The sequence below is a fragment of the Sebastes fasciatus genome, chromosome 16 (assembly GCF_043250625.1).
Source record: "Sebastes fasciatus isolate fSebFas1 chromosome 16, fSebFas1.pri, whole genome shotgun sequence".
In the NCBI taxonomy this organism is placed as follows: Eukaryota; Metazoa; Chordata; class Actinopteri; order Perciformes; family Sebastidae; genus Sebastes; species Sebastes fasciatus.
Window position 1 is genome coordinate 15,301,253 of NC_133810.1, and position 22,932 is coordinate 15,324,184.

Sequence of the window (22,932 nt, forward strand, 5' to 3'; positions counted from 1 at the left end):
AGAAAAATGATTGTGAAACTACTTATAAGTATTTGTAAGCCGGTGGAAGCAGATTCTTATTCTTATTTTTCAATTTCACACGGAGGGAATACGACATGAAGCGACACAGTTCATGTGAGTCTCACAAGAAAAGTGCGGCTCAAAAAGAGAGGTGCTGATCTATGGATGCATTCGGGCAAAGCATAGAGATGTTACAAGATAAAGGGCAGAATAGAAATGTTTATTATTTAAGTTAGATAGACATTATATCTAAATTGTAGACTATCTCTCAGCCTTGGTAATGTGTCCCACATTGTCCCACACAAACATACTCTCTGTCCCACATTTGGTTTGTTGGGATCTGGTCACCCTAAACGAGGTACATGTGAGTGAGGAGGCGGTGAAGGTAGACTGCTCTGGTCTTTACTCCTCTTTATAGCTTATATACTGTTCCACACAATCGGGCTGTGTGTTATTCTTTGTCCTAAAGCGGGCTCAGCTCGGCTCTCATGTAGCCCGCCGTGGAGTTTCATTATCACAGCATCTGTGCAGCGTGTCCCGCATTCCTTATTTGTGATCTTCTACCTCCCACGCTTCCTCTTGTTGTTTATCACTGTCTCCTGCACTACAGTCACGATACTTTTCACAGTTGAGCTGATGATTAAGAAAAGCTATTATCATGGTCCTGGATCACAGAGAAATAGATCTCATAAAAGCAAACAGACAGAATGATTGATAAATAGATGTATATTTAATTTGTCATACAATGCATGCACTCTATACATTGGCTATCGAAAATGAAAGATTAATTTGAAATAACAGAATTTAACACAATATTAAACAACGTATTTTCATGCAACGGTATATATTATAAAAAAGTTAGTCCTCCTTTTTAGTTTGTTTTCCTACGAATGTCCAGCAACACGTGTCAATTTCTGTAGTCTTTTCAAAATAAATGTCCTTCTTTGCAGGAAACAACTTGGTTAGGTTTAGGCAAGAAAACCACTTAGTTAGGTTTATGAAAAGATTTCGGTTTGACTTAGAATAACTCTTCGGAAGTGGCGTTACTCAAGTACGTAACTTACGTGACAAATATATCAATATTGACTTCCGGTTTCACACGGGACACGAATGCTGATCTCCTTGGCGAAAGTCCGTTGTTTTTTGACCCACCCATCCACCCTGACCTCCCAACGTGGCGTTTGCCGCTCTTTATATTTCCTGGTTCACAATTACGATAATTACACACGGATTGATTTTGTTGGATATACACGAATTACAGTGCATTACTTTTTGTAGGTATAGCTACGAACAGCGTATGTTAACTGACCTGATAGCCAATTAATTCATTTAATGAAGTCTCATAATCTGAAGGTTTCTACAGAGTCCGTAACTCGGTGTACAATGGCGTAATACTTAACGCACAAAATACATAATTGGTTTCTTTATAGGTGTAGCACAAAATAGCCTCATGTGGACTCAGATGAAGAATTGTAATATCTTTTAATATGCTGGTGTAATACACACTCTACATTGTGTCATATCATGATGCAGGACGATGAGATCTCTCTGGTCCAACTAATCTCATCATGTCGGTGCTTCACCTGAGTCAAATTAACCTGCAGCCTCAGCTGTCTTTGTAAGAACTAGTGTGAGAATGGGATTCATTTGCTCATCACACACACACACACACACACACACACACACGTCTATTCAGCTCCTGTGGCCGCTCTGTTTCTGTCAGTATTCACTGTCTGATTTGGTGGTGATTTATTGAAGAGAAGCCATTCACTGCAGTTCACTACAACCATTAAAACTCCCCTGCAAGCTGCAATACTCAACAGTCTAGACACAAATCTGAGACCGCAACACAACTCTGCAGTGGCAGATGGAACTTTGATGGTAGTGGAGTGAATATTAATGAGAGCATCTTAAAGACACTTTGAAGTTTTTGGTTGTAGAAATATAAATGAAACATTATCAGTGAAAATAGGTGCTTTCAACCCGTTCATGTCAGGGCGGATATAGTGTGCATTTGGTTTATAGAGCTTTTTTTTGCTGAAACCAGCTGCCTGTTGTGGCTGGAAACAAATACATGTATGCCTAATGCTGGGTTTGTGAGTGTGTGTGTGTGTGTGTGTGACACAACCACCACCACTTCAGCCCATTCACACAAAAAATTGTATGAATGACACGATAATGTCCAAGGCATTTAGCATAGCAAAATGTTCTTAATAGACCTTAATAGACCTCGTAGTAAGGGACATTTGGTCTGAGTAAAAGCAAAGCAGTTTATCAACTTTCTCAGCCTTGGACAGTAATTCTATCTCCACCAGGATTTGGGAGAGGTCAATGCAGTGCTTTCCCACTCTGTTAGTACTGTCACGACACAGGTAGTACTGATGAAATGCTGTTTGGGCTAGGGGGGTTTGATTACCACTAAGCCTTTTGGCTTTACAGTCTCGGCTACAAACAGGCCACAACATAACCTGAATTCCTCGGTTGCCACTCAACAAGAAAAGGTTGCAGGCCTTATCTGAAACACTGGCGTGTGCTCAACTAACTTTTCACCATGAGTTCGTCCGAAATCGCATACTATGCACTACGCAGCCAACATGTGCACTATCGTTCAACATGCTTTTGTGTGTATAAACAGTAGTTTGTATCATTGATGATGATTGATCGATGTTTCAGAGCTGTCCTTCAATGTCTATTATGAACGTTGTCGTCACTACCGCATTGCATTGTTGGATATTTCATGCCACTGTATTGTCCAGCGTTGCATACTATATTTCACCAGAAACAATATGCGATTCGCGTACTATTGGTTTCGGACGTACTAAAAAATCTCACATACTGTTTCAGCGTACTAAATAGCATGTTAGTATGGAACCCATCACTCCACTCAATCACCGCTGTGTTGGCTGGCTGGTTCAGCCGCGGCCCCTCGGGCGTCAAACGCAAGCTCGGGCACTGACCAAACGTTGTTTTTTGACGGGTTGGAGATGAAAATGTCATTCACTTACTGAAGTAGAACGGGGGTACTGCAAAGAATTGACATTACACTTGCTGCTGGCATGAACATCGTGTTGACATGTTGCCTCTGCAGACGCACAGAGGCGTGACTGCCACTCCATGTGGTAAATGAATGTGAGGATTGAGAGTAAAGAATCTATTTATATGTATCTCACGGGTTCTCCAGAGCCTGACCTGCCTGTGACATTTAAAGTGAGACCAGAGGTTTAAGACCCGTTGTATTAATAATTCGTCACGTGATGTGAATGAGAGAGAACCAGGAGTTCCTGATAAAGTGCTGCTGCACACTTGTATCTCTCTATGTGTGTCTCTATTTTGGTCTCACAGCAATTTGCCAAGTTTGGTATTATAATGCATCCAACTGCACCTGGGAAAGATGAAATGATATTTAATGGGAATGATAAATGTTAGGGGCTGTTTATGATCCACATTGTGATTTAACTCCAGTTTACACATATATGGCAGTCACTGGTGGTGCACTTGGCAGAGGTCATTAGTTTATAGTAGGGCTCAGTGCTGCGTGTTCTTTTAGTCACATTAAATTATCTTACAGTGAGTCCTGAGCCAAAATATATTTATATCCCACACTAAAAATCCAACTGAGAAGGAGGAACATCTGTTAGGATCAGCCAAGTAGTTGGACACCCAAAGTATTCTCAAACAACACAAGATATCAACACATCTTTACTTTGGAATAATGTAGTCTATGCATGACTTTGAACTGAATCAACCGCAGCCTGGCGTTAATTGAACTTAAATGGATCCTCTCCAACCCCTCCCTCCAAACTACCTCAGTTAACTCCACACCATCTGCCTCCCAAGCATATTTAATATGATTTGATGATACAACAGACATATTTGAAAACAGCAACAGAAGTTTTGAGACAAGATGTTTAGAATCAGGATGTTGTCTCATCAAAGAATACAAAGAGTGTTCATTGGGTGGGTTTTCGAACGTTTTAAAATTGTTTTTAACAAAATGTCTGATGTGTAAATAACGAGAGAAAGTTTCTTTAAGCTCCATATAAGATGCAAAGTGGTTATTTATGTACAAGTCTGCAAATGTTTTCAGACCTTTATCCTTCCAGTGAATAAAGGCTTGATCAGATTGAGATGGTATAAAGTTATGATTAAAACACATAGGAGAATGTAAAGAAACTTCCGGGGCTTGAAGAACCCTTTTAATTTGTTTTAGAATCTTAATTGAGTTATGCAGGAAAAAAACTGTCTTCCACCAGATGCAATGGATATTTGGTCATTTGTGGAAAACAATAGAGCTGACAGAGAAAAAAGGAAACTGTGGGCTTCTGTTGTGTTAACAGATTGTGAGGAAGCCTGTTTTTCTGTTGATGTTTTATGTGATTATTTCAAATTATTCTGATGGCATATGTTTTTGTTGAGATGTGACACAATCCTGGTGAAAATCGGTGCAGTCTATGACCCAGTTCCAGTGTTTACCTCTAAGCTGTCAGCACCTCACGGACTTTAACTTACGTCATCTATGTAATCACTGCTGCCTGACTGCAGGAGGGCGTGGGGGGTGAATGAGCAATGGGACTGCACTTTGTGAAATCATGCTACCTGGACAGACACATTTCTGTGGACAGTAAAGTGGGAGGCTGATATTTCATATATGTAGCGAAATGAACTGGACTGTTTGTTGTTGGCTTCCTATTTCTAATCAAAACAGCTCCAGAAGTTCCTCAAATCAATACATGAGAAATGACATATTTCCATCACGTTTTCCATATTGTTTTAATTTGTTTGAGAGTGTTGTAATCCAAGCTTCTCCGTGCTTTGTTGACATAGCCGGGCCGGCCGTGCATGCTTTTAGTGCATCCCCCCCCCAGGTTAACACTGTTAGCTCTGTCAGCACTGTTGCCGTTGTTTTCACGTTTAGCACTGTTAGCACCGTTAGCTACGAGCCACCGGCTCAGCTGTCACCATGTTGAGAGCCGTGCAGAGGCAATAGAAATGCTCTCAATCTTGCATTTAGCACCTTTAATTACACCATCTTGTTGTGCCCTCTTCTTCTGCAGTGGTTTAACAGTAGTAGATGGAAACACACACATTTTATTTTATTTTTTTCCCCCTTTTTATTTATTTAATTTGACATAATAAACATTAACAAAAGCAAAGAAACAAACAAAAATACCCAGCAGTGCAGTTTCCAGACAGTTTCAAATCATTCAAAATTCTGAGTTTCCAAAATCTCCATTTAGGGGCTCCACATGCGAGCAAAGTTTTGGTCTTTAATTTTTACAACATTACTCAGTCTCTCCAAAGCTAGACAGGCTGCCAGTTCCTTCACATTGCAATAGAAGGTCCATGTTCTTCCACATTAGTGCAATTGTAAAAGTCCTCAGGGTATATTCCTAGTACACAGAGCTTGGCTTAATTCGCTTTTTTTGTTGTTGCAGATTTTCTGGAAATTTGGTTAAAATTTGCACTAAATTTGGATGGAAACGTGGTCTGTGAGTCCATAAGAGTGGACACTGCAACTGGGCCTAATTGATGCTTTCAGCCCATTCATTTATCTGCCACAGAGTCAATCTTGATGCCTGCACTGGAGGCAAATCCACACATAATGCCTTTAAAAGTGTTAAATTTAGGGGAAAAAACGATAAAATACAACACATAGTAGTGTTTTCAGTATGATAATGCATTTAAAAAAAAAAATTATGATCTGACAACACTATGGTTAAGGTTTGGTTAGGTTTAGCGACAAAAACAACTTGATCAGGCTTAGGGAAAGATCATGGTTTGGGTTAACCTCCTCCGACCTCCCTCTGCGGTTCTTGTTGCCCTTTTAATAATGTCACACTACTTCCTCCTTCCTCCCGACGGACATGAATTTCTATGGTCACAAGTGCGCTTTGGCACTGGATCGTAAACACATGTCGTTTTGCGGCATTTGCTGAAATGACTGATGCTCTAATTCTTAAATCTCGAGAAAAAACATCCGTTGGTGTTGGTGATCATGGTAAATATTTAGACCATTTTCAATTCAGCTCGCTTCCAAAAGTATTTTGGTATCCGCTACAGATGACTGTCATTATATCCTCAGTGGAAAAGAGCGGGTTGGCCAGTGTTTTGCTTTTTATACTGACCTTTCAACTCCTACAAGCTGGCAGAAAAAAAGAGGTTTATGCACATGTCTGTTGTTACAGGATTTACCATTATTAATTCATTAATATGCCAACAAGAATCTGTGTGATTATGTAAACTAAAGTCCAGTGAGAGATGACACAGTTACATAACGATTAACGTCACTTTTAAATGACGCACACTGAACAAGGACATCCCATTTGGCCAATGTGTCTCACCCTCTATTATCCAGTAAAGCAATAAAGGGATGAGCAACTGGAAAGAAGCTAATATCTTACACTGGGGGGACTTTCAAGGTCTGACAACACAACACATGAAACAGTCTGTGAATGTGTCATATCCTGTCCATTCTCATAGAATTGGAATTTAGGAAGGGGAGTTGATCGGTGCCATTTCTTTGAGATATCTTTGCAGAGATTCAGAAGTAACTGACACTTTCTTTTGGTCATTGTGGGCTGAAAGCTGAAAGGGCGTTAATGCCGCTGCAGGGGAGAAGACCTGACTGACCTCTGAGAGTAGAGGGACATTTTTTCCGCTCCAGGAAACAAACATCCTTAACTTCTGATGTGATTCTGTCGAGGCTGCCAGTTAAACCATCAGTTCTGCCTCCTCATTACCTGGACTTTGGAGATCTTTCAAGCATAACTAATTAACTAAAATGCGTCACTTTTGTAGGTTTCGAATGTAAACTATAAAACACACAGCCGGCACATCAGCATGCCCGCTGCGGTTTCTTCCCAATAAGTGCTTGGCTGGGACTGCTCATCCCGTTCTCCTAGAAATTATATACATGCTGCTAATTTGTTTTGCCAAATTTGTGCTGAGGGAAATGTAATTGCTGCCTGGATTGTGTTCACAGACGAGGTATTTTCCTTGTTCAGTATTGCACTTACAAAGCAGCAGCTCTGACGTCGGAGACTGGAGTTTGCATCCTGAGTCTCGTGTCTGATTGTCAACTAGAACGCTTTGTGTCTCGTGCTTCATGTCACTATTGCCTATTTTTTTTTTTTATATTAAATCTTTCCCTAACCTTAACCAAGTGCCTGAACATAACTGTAAAAAGCATGAATCAGGCTTCACTTGCTACAAGCAGATATCGTATATTGTAGGAAAAGGAAATTACATCCGTTGTTGGTGAATATTAACGTAGCGAGATTCGTTGGAGATATGTATGAGTGTGAACATTTCTCAGACTTTGCTGTTGCAAATTAGAATATAATTGTAATTTTGAGGAGGCAGGGTTGAAGTGCTGGTGGGAGGAGGGGGGGAGACTTGTCTTGGGAGTTTTGAGAAAATGAAAGGAAAGTTAATCTTGCAGCTGTACAGTAGATGAGTCACACATCAGGCTCCTAAAGTCAGACCTCTCAGAGGACAATTTATAACCATTTTTAAACCATGCAGTTAAAAAAAGTATTATTTTTTGAGTACAGTCTATATTAAAATGAATGGGTGGTTATTTTGCCATACCAGATCCAACTCTTTTTATTACATCAGGATACTCTCCATGCAGGCCTGATCCCATTCCCAAATAGCTATCAAATCAGCTAAAATGAGAAAGAAGCAGTAAGAAAAATTGGTTCAGGCTCCCCAATTTACTACCCTTTTTTAATGGAACAGAAAGTCACATGAAATTGCTGTCTCCACTCTGGCACAAACAAGCCCTTTGTAGAAATACCCATCATGGGAAAGTCCTTTGGGAGTTTAAGTGGCTGTGAATTTAATCTGGCACCGACGGGTACAATGAAAGACTATTTTTTGCTTCTTGACCTACAAATAAAATCAACAATCAAGTGTATTTGTGAGTGTTTAGGAAGTGGGCAAAGTCACTTATTTTTGCCCAGCAATTGTGAAGAGTAGTATATTGTCCTCTAGGAATAATGTGAGTGATTGGTAAGATTACATTACATTTACATTGTCATTTACCCCCATCTGGTGAGAAGACACTTCTCCTATGAGATGAAATCCGACTCAGACGTCACTGAGCGTGTGTCGATGTGTGTTATGTTGATTTTGTCAGACTGTGTGCATAAATACGTTATGCTGAGAACCAGTTTTTTTTTTCCACAATCCCATTTCACAATTTGAAAGAAGAATTAAACTAATTAAACCAAACCCATTTTGCAAAAGTATATAAGCTAATAGAGACAAAATAAAAAGATTTAAAAAAAAAAGATAAAAGAAATTGTCTGTTGAATCGTGATGATGAATAATAAGCGATAGTTTCTGTTTTCTCTATGAAGTTCATACATGTTGATTAAGACAACTGTGTCTCTTAACTGAAAGCCAAATGGTTTGCCCTCCCAGCTGCTCATGAATAAACATTAGCTTTTTATCTTTAAACACCTTTGTGATGCTTTGAGTGCAATGAATTGCTTTAGTCTGTGTGTGTGTTTGTGTGTTTGTGTACATCTGTCCTACACAGCAGATGGTGAGGGTGGATTCTTGGTAAAAGTTAATTTGGTTGTTCTCACTTTCAATGTTAATCCTGAGCAGACACCCCGGGGCCTTTTGTTGTTTCTCTGCCTCGAAGCCATCTGATCATTGATACTGATCAAATGCAAAGAGTTTTCTAATGACTTACCCCAACTGTTTTCTGCCACTGAGTGTCTCACTGTTTCCTCCTGTGTCGCCCGCCGGCATACTCTCCCTTGATTCCCCTGCCTGCCACGCCGCCCTGCCACCCTCCATTCCTCCTGTTTCCCTCCGCCGCCACCAGTCGTCCCCTTTCTTCAACCCATCTCCATCAACAGTAATCATTGCAAAACCTTCATCTACATCCAGAGACAGAGCCAGGCTTTGCAACACGTTCTCATCCCAACTCGTCAAGGCAACAAAACCACTTAGTTAGGTTTAGAAAAAAAACAAAACATGGTTGGGCTTAAAATTACTACGTTTTTACAGTGCAAATGTGACTTGACGTTGTGAACGCGGGACACGAACGAATATCTGATTGTAAAGTGAAAGTGAAACGTAACGCACAAACAGCGGTCTCCTGGATGAAAGTCTTGTGTTTGTTGGACCCATCAACCTCCCCTCCCACCCGCCATGTGTGTCTCTTTCGCTCTTTATAATACGTCACCACAGCACCTTCCCTGAGCGTTTACTGTTGCCGTGGATGGGTTTATCGAACGCCGACAGCCATGATAATGCGTCGGTATTTAACGCCCTGGGAATGACAACGGGCTGGGCTTTCTTTGCAATGGGCACTGCGATGGTGGTTATCAACTGTCTTCGTCAACCCAGAGTTTCTTCCTCAGGCTCTGTGCGCATTCCCATACGTTTGGCGCATCATTTGACTTTTCTACTGTACAAAATGGAACCGATTGCTGCCTACCCCATGGAACCGCCACAGCACACTGGGTATGACTACATTTAAACAGATTTACCTAAATAAAAACCTAATGCAAATTTGATAACTATGATCAAAGAAGAGTGATTGGTGTGTGGGTGTAGGCCTATTATATGTTTGTTTGTATACAGGTAGATGACAAGGTTAAAGGTGCAGTGTGTAGGATCTGGCAGTATCTAGCGGTGAGGAGATTGCAACCAACTGAAGCCTCTCTCGTGTGCCATGTGTGTTGGAGAGCTACTGTGGCCGACGCAAAAATGCAAATGGCCAGTGTGTAGAGTGTGTGTGTGTGTACGTAGGAAGTGAGTGGTAAAGCAAGAGAGAGAGAGCGGTGGCGACGGGAGCGAGTATAACTCAGGAAAAGTTAACAGTGTTTGGTTTGTCCGTTCTGTGCTACTGTAGAAACATGGCGGAGCAACACAGCGGACTCCATGAAGAAGAACCGCTCACTATGTAGATATAAACGGCTCGTTCTAAGGTAACGAAAACACAACGATTCTTAGTTTCAGGTGATGAAAAGGCGTGTAAATGCTACACTGATACATTAATTTACAAAGTTTCGACAAATGCTTTGTTTTAAAAATGGAGGTTGTTGCAGAGGCCCGATTAAAATATTCTACCTGTGAACTTAAATAAAGACAGAAGCAGCCCGTCATAGCTGAGAGAAAGAAACAAAATAACAAAGAAAGAAAAATATTGTAAACATACATTTCCACAAGGAACAGGCAGGGAAATGCTGCACGTTAACGCAAATTTGTTTTAACGGCTCTTATTTCTTGAATGCATTAACGCAACTTGTGATTTTTAGGTTGTAGCTCAGTTTTAAAGCTTGAGTGAAGATAAATAACGCTATGAAGTTATAGTACGCTCAATTTTGGTGAGGAAAACCTGTCATAGCCATTTTCAAAGGGGTCCTTTGACCTCTGACCTCAAGATATGTGAATGAAAATGGGTTCTATGGGTACCCACGAGTCTCCCCTTTACAGACATGCCCACTTTATGATAATCACATGCAGTTTGGGACAAGTCATAGTCAAGTCAGCACACTGACGCACTGACAGCTGTTGTTGTCTGTTGGGCTGCAGTTTGCTATATTATGATTTGAGCATATTTTTTATGCTAAATGCAGTACCTGTGAGGGTTTCTGTCATTGTTTTGTGTTGTTAATTGATTTCAAATAATAAATATATTCATACATTTGCATAAAGCAGCATATTTGCCCACTCCATGTTGAGAAGAGTATTAAATACTTGACAAATCTCCCTTTAAGATACATCGCGATTAAATATTTTAATCAATTAACAGCAACATGCAACAGCGTGAAGAATAAAAAATAAGTACGAATAAAAAAAGTTCTTATCCCTACTGCAAGTCTTTACCAGATACAAAATAAAAGGGAAAGTCTCTTCATCACACCTTTGTCTGATCTCTTTTAGTGATTCAAGTAGTTCTTGATTACACTTTTACTTTCTTTCAGGGACAATCAGTCTCTTGTTTTCTTTCTCTACATTCTACATTTCTTATGACTCAGTTTTGCAGTTTGGCATGAAAATAACAGCTGTAATTTAGATAAATGACATTGGAAATCAAATTCAATGTCAGCATATGCTTTTGGTGGAGAGTAAGCTGCCGTGTTATCTGATGAAACAACATAATGTATTCCGGAAAATCAAAGCTTCCTCAGGCGAAGTTTTTTATTATTTATTTATTTTGATGAAATTAGCTTTGTGCCACTGAAAGTGGACATGTTTTCCCATCATCCCATTATTGTTTTTTTTATATCTATAATTGTTTGTGAGCCTACACATTCTTTGAATCTGAAACTGTTTCTGTAAAGCGGTCACTTTGATTAAACAGTAAAGAAGTGTCCTGAAAGTGTGTCTGACCCTCTTAGACCCACAGCTGTCGGTTCAAAAGGGTGAATGAACTTGGGCCTTATTCGGAGGTTCACTTTACAACAACAACAAAAAAAAACATTCACAGTAAGTGTGATTTCAGTTAGTGTGAAGCTTTGAAAAGAGATATTCTATTTCACATGATCAATCCAGGAACACAGCAACAAACTTTATTATATCTTTGCTAACATTCCCTCTTCTTATGTGTATTGCCTTTTTCAATAGCTCTCTTTCCAACGTTTGCTGCTGCGATTCATCCTTTTTTTCCCCTTTTGCCGCGGTGAAGTTGTCGTGCTCTTTCGTGTGATGCGTCTTCAAATGTTTCATAAGATTGCTGGTGTTGAAATTGGCAACACTAGTAGTGCCACTCCTCGAAATGCAAGTCTTATACATATCGTCGTGTTACTTGTTGGATTTTTTTTTAGTTGTTTAGAACTAACAGTCGCCTCTCTGTGTCATCACACACACCTAAATGGATTATCACGTGATATGTGATCCAGCTGCCATGCAAGGTAAATAAAAAATAGCCTTTTGTGTAATTCTGGCCCATTCATAGCAATATTAATTAATGTCCACTGTCCTTGTTAAATAAACCAATAATGAAAGAAAGAAAGCTTGTAATCCATTCCCAGATGAGGCTACCTAACCAAAGGTAGAGGGGATTTAAAAGGGACATCTTAGCCAACAAAATGAAAAATGTAAATGATTTGTAACCCTAACCCTGTCGCTCTGTGTTGCCAAACAAGCTGCTAACTGGCTCCTGGCGGCTAACAAGCGAGGTCACAGTTCACAGAGTAAACAAAAACGGGCATGTTGCCTTAATGGCATGGCTCAGATTCAGATATTAGGGTGACAAAAAGGCCAGCGACAACTCTGGGCCGTCCATGCAAAACAAAGAGCAGCACTGAAACATGTGTTCAGTGTTTATAATGACTACATTTACACTACGGGACTAATAAAAGAATATCTTATCTTATATCTTAACCAGTCTGATGCTTCATATCTTACTTTGTCAGAGAGTCCATGAAAACTTTTTAAGTATGCTTTGCACCAAAAACTCAAAACTTTCTTCTGTGGAACTCGGCCATATCTGTATATCACACCATCCAAATGGCCATTAAACGGATTGAAATAGAGTGATGAAACTTTCATTAACATTACAAATAGATCTTAAAATGAAATGATATTCATGCCCTTTGAATCCAAGCTAGTTTTTTTAAATGTAAATGAGATTTATGGGATGTCATAAATGGGTACAAGCATTTAAAAGAGAAATGTCTCCAATTATATTCAATAGAGCTCAACTCTGGCAAACTTTATCTCTGAAATGAGCTGTACTAGGGGGCACTTGTTTCTGGTGAAATGTAAAATGCTATTAATGATGTGAACAACTTCTACATTTTTCACCTAAAACATTCATCTTCGCTGTAATGAAATAATTTTTTTGAGCTAGATGAGAAAATTGTATATATAAAAGTGCTCATCCTTTTAATTACTGTTTAAAGTGAGCCTCTGCAGGTCACAGAAACAATGTGAGAAAACTAACAAAGAAGGCACCAAGAATGAAAAGATATTTTTTTTCAGAGAGAGAGAGAGAGAGAGAGAGAGAGAGAGAGAGAGAGAGAGAGAGAGAGAGAGAGAGAGAGAGGGGGAGGGAGGGAGGGAGGGGCACTGCCGCTGCTCTGCTACTTCAGATCCATCCGATGACACAGTTCTCCTTTTCGGTCATTAGTAAATCTCTAACATGCTTTAACATATTGGACTGACTGGGACTTCAGGCTGACTGATCTGTAGACCGGCCGGTTTTCGGTGGAAACCTATCTTCTTGGATCGGTGTGAGGCGCAGCGACGTGAGCGCAAGGAAACTTCTGAGCCTCAGGATGGACGTACCTGTACCTGTTTTCATCCTGCTCATCCACCTGACCAACACTGAGATTACAGGTAAAGAAAACGGAGTGAGGAGAAGGTTACATGACTTTTGATGTAAAGTACTTGATTATATCTAGTGCCTGAAATCAGTATAGTGAGTACCAGCACTTCTGATTTTTGTCCACATTAGTGTCCTTAGTGTACTTTTTATTGTGTAGTGCAAAAAACAAGATGCATCAGCTAACACAGTAAAAAAAGAGCTAAACAAAGTGTAACAAAATATGAACCATTTAAATAGAAGGAAGTATAAAAATAGGAGCAGTAGATACAATATTGACAATAGACAGACTATTAACAAAATTACACAAGTGGAAAATGATATTGCACAGTGAGAATGAAATGAAATGAAATGAATGCTTTTGGTATTCCTGTTCATTATCCAATTTAATCTATAGGCAAACAGATTGTTTAAATTGGTTTTATTGTAGCGTATATGCAATATTATATTTGTGTACAATTTGATTTGTATCATTAGCTACATAAAAAGTTTTACTAACCAAATATACTTAAACGTACAAACTGTGGAAATGTACAGTATGTTGTATGTATAGGCCTAATGTATGTAATGGAATGCATACAAAAATACATTTGAAGTGGAATATATAATCAAAATATATGTATAAATATAAATATATTCAAGACACATGTGATGATTATGTCATGCAACTGCTGAATGGGTACTGGCACCTTTTTTAGGTCCAATTCAGGTACTGGTTATATTGTCTTTTTTGTAATATTTGTCTCTCATATTTTATGAATGATTATTACAGGTTGTATCTTAGTCTTCTTATTGTTATAGTCAAGTTTCTTGTTTTCATCACCAGTTGTCCAGGGTGCTTTTGTCAATAAACATTGACACTCCCAGTAAAAAGAAACAGTTCTGCAGAACAGTAGTGACACTAACTGATAATTAATCAATATTAACTCCACAGTAAACTGAAGGCTCGTCATGTAAACACTAATGTTTGTAGTTATTTGAGTTGGACAGGAATCTTTTTTCTTTTGGGGAATCGTCCGCTCTGCTGCGCAGACTGAGGTAAAAAGGCATGAAATTGGCTGTTCAATTCTTCTGCGTACACTGTCCTCGAAAGGATAGGATGCTTTTTAAGGAGCTAATTTGAGATTAGGTTAGGTTTAAACCAATACGTATTTATAAGATTCAAAATCAAGTATCTATGTGAGATTATTCTGGGATTTATACATAATAAATGTGGCATTATACTGACATTTCTTTGTTCTCTGGTAAATTGTCATATCTCAATCTCTCAGATGTTGGTATTAAGGGGGGATTTTCCAAACAGTCGGGGGTTGAGTTGTTAAATATCAGAAAAATCAATATCCAATTCATGTCTTATTCATTCATGCCCACTCACACTCCCGGGCTGTGACTCATCTTCAAATCTCCTATTGCATGAAAACGTTAGATGAGGTCTTGTGGGAACATGTTTTTGACACACTCAAAGTGATGAGCCCGACAGGACAGATATGTGGGTGGTGTTTTGTTCCAAACTGTTCAATTAAGTTTATTTTTTATATATCGTCAAATCATAACCAAAGTTATCTCAAGAAGTTTTGTTTTATGTGGGAGTTAAAGGACAAATCCCGATCAAAGATAACTCCTAGATTCATTACGGTGGTGCTGGAGGGCGGTGCAATGCCATCTAGAGTAACTATATCATTTCAATCATGAGAGATCAGTTATTACATGATGCGTGATAAGATGAATAGTGCAAAGTCTTTGGCGATTAGACTCCATTGTGACGTAGTATATTAAAGGGGGTGGTGAGATTAGGGAGTCTAAGCACTGATGGTGGTGGTGAAGGGAGTTGCTGAAGATTCATTGAAGGAGAGCAGGACTGAGCACTGAATATGATGAAGACTGGAGGTGATGGAGTGGAGACGGGTTGCATCGGTTCATACTGAAATAACAACTGACAACAGCAGCAGAGAGGAGAACAGTTCTAAAATTTGATAGCCAGGGAGCAGAATCTGGTTGGTTTACTGAGAGTGAAACGCCCATAGTCAGCTGGTAGAGTAGGTGCAGGTGAGAAAGAGAGACAGAAAGATTTGTGAATGAATGAGAGTGTAAAAAGTGTCTTCATGACTGAACTTACGTTATAAGCTTCATTAGATAATTAGTTTTGGAGGTGTTTAAGGCCAAGTACAATAACTTCAGTTTTGTCTGAGTTTAACATCAGGAAATTGCATTGTCATCCAGGTTTTTATGTTCTTAAGGCATGCTTAAAGGTGAGCTAACTGGTTGGTTTCGTCTGGTCCGATCAATGGATATAATTGGGTATCATCTGCATAACAATGACAGTTTACGGAGTGTTTTCTAATAACATTGCCTAAAGGAAGCATATATAATGTGATGGAACAAACACACAAAAGCACAGGTCTTTGATTTTGTTCAGTTTTGGTAATTAAAATGACTTATACGGCTGTCAAAGTTAACGTAATGATAACGCCTTAACGCAAATTTGTTTTAACGCCACTAATTTCTTAAACGCAGTAATGCAATCGATCTTTCGGAGGTTGTAGCGGGCTGAAGGGTGAAGATTCTGCCATCATATGAAACTAAATCTAACCAAAGCAATCCATTGGTACCAACCATATCATACTAGCTTGTAAGGAAGGAGGTTAAATGGCCATTTTCAAAGGGGTCCCTTGACCTCTGATCTCAAGATACTGTATGTGAATGAAAATGGGTTCTATGAGTACCCACGAGTCTCCCCTTTACAGACATGGCCACTTTATCATAATTACATGCAGTTTGGGGCAAGTCAGCACACTGACACACTGACAGCTGTTGTTGCCTGTTGGGCTTGAGTTTGCCATGTTATGATTTGAGCATATTTTGTAAGCTAAATGCAGTACCTGTGAGGGTTTCTGGACAATATTTGTCATTGTTTTGTGTTATTAATTGATTTTCAATAATAAATATTGACATACATTTGCATAAAGCAAGCATATTTTCCCATTCCGATGTTGATAAGAGTATTAAATACCTGACAAACCTCCCTTTAAGGTACATTTTGAAAAAAGTGTGTGATGAATGCTTTAATTACTTTGTAAACATTGTTTATTGCTTTTTAATACCACTAGACAGTTACAATAATCATTCAAGAAATATAACTAAAAAAGTTAAACTACAACAGATCACCAAAAGGGAAAATAAAAAAGAAACAAGCAAAAACCAACACAACAAAAAACCCCAAAAAAAACATGTATCATCAGTAAACTGCAGACAGTAGAGACTAGACGACACCCACGCCACAGTAAACACGTCAGTGCCTCATTACCTCTGTCAGGAACGTTTTTAACCTATTTAAAGAATTGACTCCATATTTTTCTGAATGAATTTGACAAGCTCTTCACTATGACTCAACTCTTTTGGCGACAGAGCACATGATTCAATGTCAGGGCTGCTGTGCGTATCCGTCACAAATGCTGTGACATTTTCTGGGACTTGTGGAGGAATGGCAATGAGGAAGAGCCCCTTTGACATTCAGCTCAATCATACATTTCAGATAATGTATTCAGACAGTGTAATTCCTGTGAGATAACAACAGATTACTCAGACCATTGCTGACATCTGCCAGAGCAAGTCTTTTCTGTCTTTAGGGAGAGGGGGCAGTTGGCGTACCAACAGGCAATTTCCATTTTTGAGGCTTGAGGCAGCGATTCCAGCGCAGCAGAGACCGTGGAGCGGTGACACCAACCTGAACAGGATGAGTGGGTGTAAAACATGGATTGATGCAGACTGTTTTGGGCACTTGCTTCAGGGCTCTGTGACTCTAAAACCAAATTATTTCAATAAACAGAGAGAACGATAGACAATAAATCACTTCTCAACAATGGTAACTGGAAAAAGTGACACTCTTTTGGTGATTGTTCATGTTTCGGAGAAGGGAAACCTTTTAGATTGACCGGTCAACTTGTTGTTTCTTTGTTCTGCGGTGTCTCAGTGTGGATGCCGTACGACTGTGATCACTCACAATCTAGACAGAATGAAAGGGAGACGCTGAGGGGAGAGACCGATAAAAAGACAGCAGAAGATTATATTATTATTATATTTAGTATTATAAAGAGCGAAAAAGACACACATGGCAGGAGGCATTGAGGGGTGGTGGATGGGTCCAACAAACACAGGGCTTTCATCCAGGAGACCGCTGTTCGTGTCCCGTGCATTACGTTTCAATTTCACTTTACAATCAGCCGTTCGTTCTTGTCCTGTATTCACAAAGTCAAGTCACATTTTCACTGTACAAACGTAGTAAGCCCTACCATGTTGTTTTTTTCTAAACCTAACTAAGTGGATTTGTTGCCTAATCCTAAGCAAGTGTTTTTTGTTTAATTTACAACATTAAACCCGTGTTTAGTGCGACGGAAAAAGTGACGCCGAGGGGTCTGACAAAGCGTCAGTTTATGACAAGTTGGGATGAGAGCGTGTTGTCTCACCTGACATGAGAAAAAAGTGACTTGTACTAAAATTGGATTATTGAACATTAATGTAAACATGTACATATAACTGTCACAAACAATGCTGTGAAAAGGGTCTATTCCTCACCTCTTTAGCAGCAGTGATCCTTCCCAGATGCTTCTCGTTACCAGTTAGTGTGTTGTTCCTGTTAGAGCTGCTGTTCACCAACTGGCAGTTGTTGGAATGAACAGGTGGTGCTGATTGGTCTTGACTGGGATCTGCCGTGGTGGGATTTCCTCAAATGTTTTGGCCTTGTAGTGCAAGTTTATAGATACAAATTACAGCATTGCACATGCACAGATGACAGCTTCAAATGTGCTTTAACGATGAGCACTTTCCACAGAGAGGTTGAGATTTATAAAAAAAAAAAGTGTGACAAGTGTGAGTACTTGGGAAACTATGGGAAAATGCTCTGAATTACATTCTGAATCAGCTCTTTATCCTTAAGGTCACATTACAAAGAATTATAACAATCACATTTCAGAGAAATATCCAGGTCATAGTGTACAAAGAAATTCCTATAAATGCCTGCATCCAACAATATTTAAAGACGGCATACTCTTTCATTTCTTCAGCTCAAACTTTTATTTTCCCAAGAAATGTTTGTGATGTTATTAGAAAAAAACCAAGTTGTTGACAACACAATATTGTTCGCTAATTCCGGGTAAACAAACAAAAGAGTATAAAAAGCACAAGGGAGAGCTTTTAGCTTTGGGTGTAAATAGGAAGGAAGTAATACTGCATGTGCCCCTTAGATGATGTGAGTGGGGCCTTTGTGTTAACTGGCAGGCAATAATGAGAGATTTGTTTCTGGCTTGTGTTACAGGCCAGAAACATGACAGGTTGCAGTAAATGAACGGCCAAAATAAATAAATCTTTATGACAGTCTTGTGAAACTCGTGCTTTGGACATAAATAGTAAAGCTGTGATAAATGAAAATAAAAACATATTAAAACCAAATGACTGTGAGATAAATGAGTTCTCTGTTCAGTCACACCAATTTACAAGTTTTGCATGACTCAAAAATGTGTCATGGGTTAAATGGTGGCACAGAGGTAAGAGTTATAGTGGAGTAAAAGTAAAGACGGTAAACTGTCTTGATTATTTCAAGAAGAGTGACTTTAGTTTAACTTTGGATGACAGCTTTGGGTTCTCTGCATTGAAGAGGTCTAGTTACATCTCAGACAAGCTTAAATAATCAAAGAAAATGTGACAGTAATTTCTCATCTGTTTGGGAGTGATGGGCTGTGTAGGCTGTGAGACAGAAACAGCATTTTAAAGAAGAGAGGGAGGCTTGCGAGAGCGCAAAAGACACCGTTTAAGTGGCTTTAGTTGATGTATGTTGAGTTTTGGCCATAGACTGTATATATATAGACAACGCATCCCCTTTTCCTCCCACTGTACAAAAGTGAAGCCAAAATATCCCGGATATGGGATCTGCCATCTTGAGATTTTGACAATGACCATGGTAGCTGTGAGGATAGAAAGACATAACTACTAACCATAATATCTCTATAACTACATTTATGATCACATTTTTATGACCTATACTGAAGCCAGCCACCAGGGGGAGATCAAGATGTTTTGGCTTCACTTTTGGGGAGCTGTCATGTCGTCCATCTTTATATACAGTCTATGGTTTTGCCTCATTCACTTTGCTCTAGAAATTGAAATGTCCATGAAAATATAAATTAAATGCAATTAAGTCAGAGTCAGTAATGAGACTCACCAATAGTATCTCCTCCACGGGAGGGGAAAACAATTCATCACTCTCCATTGACTTTGCATTGCGTGAAGGTGCCTCCTCAAAGAACGTTTATTGTCTTCTAGCAAACAACAGAAAAATGCCTAAAAGCTGCTGTGTGGTGGGATGCACTGCCAACAAGGTAAAGAACCTTGAACTAAGTTTTTAGTTTAGTTTAAGCTGCCGAACCGAAAAACTGAGCCTTTTAAGAAGACAAAAGTGAGCCAACAGCTGGAAGAATGGGAAAAGGGTGGAATCCAGCTAGCATTTTGTCCAAATGTCCAAATATCATTCAGATTTGTGCTATGAGGTGACAGGCGTTTTGACAAGTCATACCTTTCCCTGATATTTCTAACAGGGAAAAAAAGCTTTTGACGGCTGATATTTGGTGCTAATTGTGAGAATGGTTCATGTAATCTGATTTCTTTTTCCTGCATCTCTCCCTCAGCGCTGCTGACCAGCAGGCCGGAAGTAGACGCTAGTTGTCCTCTCGGCCAGTTTCCATGCGGGAACATGAGTGAGTGCCTCCCACAGGCTTTGCAGTGTAACGGATACAAAGACTGTCCCAATGGAGCTGATGAGCGGCACTGTGGTAAGTGTGTCTATAAAGTCAAATCCAAGTCATAGCAGCTTCATATGATAAATTTGCCTCTTCACGATATATAGGAAGGGCAAGTTCGATTTTGTGATCAAGTGATGGAGATCATCCAACAAGTCCCTCAGACGGCACTTTACCAAAAATGAAAATCTCTAACATCATTATGGCAATGGCAACAAAAGTAGAAATCCTCATTCAACACTGCCGGTTAAAGGATGAAAATTTTAAATATAATTGTTGCCGCAAAATAGTTTTTCCAGAAGCAGAGTCTCAGCTCAAGTTCAACCACTTTTCTGACCTCGGTTCTTTCCAGCAAATGTGTAAGAGATCAGCAGGAAGTGGAAAAGCCAAGAGAAGTTGTACACTATTGGGAGCGAGTTGATTACGTCCTGTGCAAGTGAGCCCCTGAGAGGAGGTAATTTTAATTCTCAAATCAGCTCCCATATCCAAGCTATGATGTTGAATTTTAAAAATGATTCAAGATGTTTAATGTCACTCTGGTTATACAAGTACAACTGTGTGATTTGCTGGAAGGCTCCATAAAAGAAAGAAAATAAATAGTAAATATAAAAGGACATATAAAATATAATGCAATAAAATACAATAACAAAATATAAGAAGCAATAAAAATATACATCTAAGAAAAATAAAGAGGTTGCATATTGCACAGCGGTTGGATTGCACAAAGAAAATAAAAGAGGATCTTTGATAACTTTCTATTAAACTGGACAGGAGAATGTTCAACAGTCGCGATCTGGCAAAGAGACTGAAGAGTGACACAAAAAATAAGCAGTAACATTGCAAGTGGCTTGGCAACTCCATGGCGATGTAATTGCTGCTGCTGGAATCCAGCCTGCATCAAGTTTAGGATACAGCTGTGCATATACTCACTTTGTAAAAGCCAGAGCCACAAACTCGCAGCCTTAAATTAAGAAAACTTTCACAGTTGCCGTGCTTCCCTCCATTCACAGGAGAACAGGCTGCTGAATGTCACGATGAAGCAGTGAAGGAGTCAGTACCTTTTAGTAATGCATATAAAGCTGGTTTCTGAACCGCAAAAGCCCTGTAACTTAAATGTTAAATAAGATTAAGAATTGAGGATGACATGCTTGTTTATTAATCAAAGGCATCAGCATGCATTAATTAAACAGTCAGCATTTGCGCACAGCACAATGTTGGTTCAGTATTTATCAGAAATACCAGTTCACTTTGTACTGAGATTTGAAAGGCAACAGTAACATATCTTAATACTCCACATTTATTCATTTTGAAAAACAAAGGTTGTTTGATAAAAGATTTCATTAAATAACTTGAGCCAGGGAATTGAAAATCACTTTGATATGACGACATTTTGAAAGTTAAAGCAGCAGTGGGTGAAATTAGAGCAAATATGATTTAAAAAAAAGTTATTTTTATAAAACTAAATCCTGACAGTAATGCATGAGACAGATAATCTGAAAAAAATCATGCCTCTGTGTCCTCTGGTGTCCTCCGATGCTCCTCATGGCATCTGCAAGATTTCACAGACCGAAGGAAAACGACCAATCAGAGCCGAGCTGGAGTCTGCCGTCTCTGAGCAGCTGTCAATCACTCACAAACTCTGTAATGCCTATTTCTCACCACAAATGTTTTCAGAAACATATTGTAGTGTACTGTTTAGCTGTAAAATAAGAAAGTTTGTGACCCGGCAGCCATGTTGAGATCAGTTGAAGAAATGCCAAGCACCGCCCACCAACCTGAGCACAGCCAATAGGAACGCTCAATAGGAACGCTCTCTCTGAATTGATCTGTGATTGGCCAAAGTCTCCCGTCACGGGCTAGATTCTTGAGGAGGTGCAGAAGTCTAGTTTTCTCTCAGAACACTTGAATTACAATATGCTGAAAGGTTATTATGGAATTTTTGCCCAATGATGCCAAAAACGTTCTGCCTACTGCAGGTTAAAGTAAAAGTATGTAAGTATAATCAGGAAAATATACTTAAAGTATTAAAAGTATAAAAAATGTCCCCTGTGATTGTCAAGCAAATACTTTATGTGACGTGTGCACAAACAAATTTCAAAAACATGGTTCTCCTATTATGTTAAAGGTGCTATTGATAACATTGATAACATTCAGCCACTACTGTGGATGTCGCATTCTCCCTCGCCTGTTTCATTGCATTTACTTCACAACAAGTCGTTGCCAGGCACTTACTGTCAATCTCAGCTATTTATCCATTTTTTTCTACACTTACTGACGACCCAGAGACACCATGTGATATCAGCGTCGTTTTACATTTGGCTCACAAGCCTTGTTAGAAGTGGGAATCAAACATCAGATATCTTCCACAGAGATAAACAAATCATTCATTTTGGACCCGCCAACATTTTTAAAATGATTAATTCACAATCATAATAATTTTTTTCAGGAAAAGCCATACTTTTATTCAGCACCTTTCTAAAGGCTCTGTGGATGTATCGTCTACATAAAAATGTTATCAATAAGACCTTTAAAAACAACAGATGACAGGCTTCCAGACCAAATGGAGCCTCGCTCTCCTGTAACCTCTCGAGCTCCTTGGCCATCTGGAGTATGAGAAGAGAAAGTTGAGTATGAGGACAGAGCAACACTGACAGCCTTGGGCAGCATCACAAAAGAGTAGGGAATAGAGTCCAGTTGAATATTTCAAAAAGACAAGACCAAGCTCCTTCTCTATTGGGAAATCACAAAAGAAATCAAGAAATCGTTCCACAGTTTGGGTTACGCACTTATTTGCTTTCTTGCCGACAGTTTTAAGAGAAGAGTGGTACCACTATCATATCTGTCTGTTAG

General features: G+C 39.2%; 1 protein-coding gene across 2 annotated transcripts in view; it reads left to right on the plus strand.

Moving 5' to 3' along the window:
* The window catches only part of rxfp2a (relaxin family peptide receptor 2a), a 74,113-nt gene that overhangs the window by 17,443 nt on the left and 33,738 nt on the right, over positions 1-22,932 (plus strand). Inside the window, exons 1-2 of one of the 2 annotated variants that reach the window (XM_074610437.1) lie at positions 13,042-13,308; positions 19,972-20,115. In XM_074610437.1, coding sequence (XP_074466538.1) covers positions 13,248-13,308; positions 19,972-20,115 — 205 coding nt within the window. In that variant the 5' untranslated portion in view covers positions 13,042-13,247. Of the gene's footprint in view, positions 1-13,041; positions 13,309-19,971; positions 20,116-22,932 lie in introns of those variants that run through there. The other variant, XM_074610438.1, reaches the window with a different exon arrangement.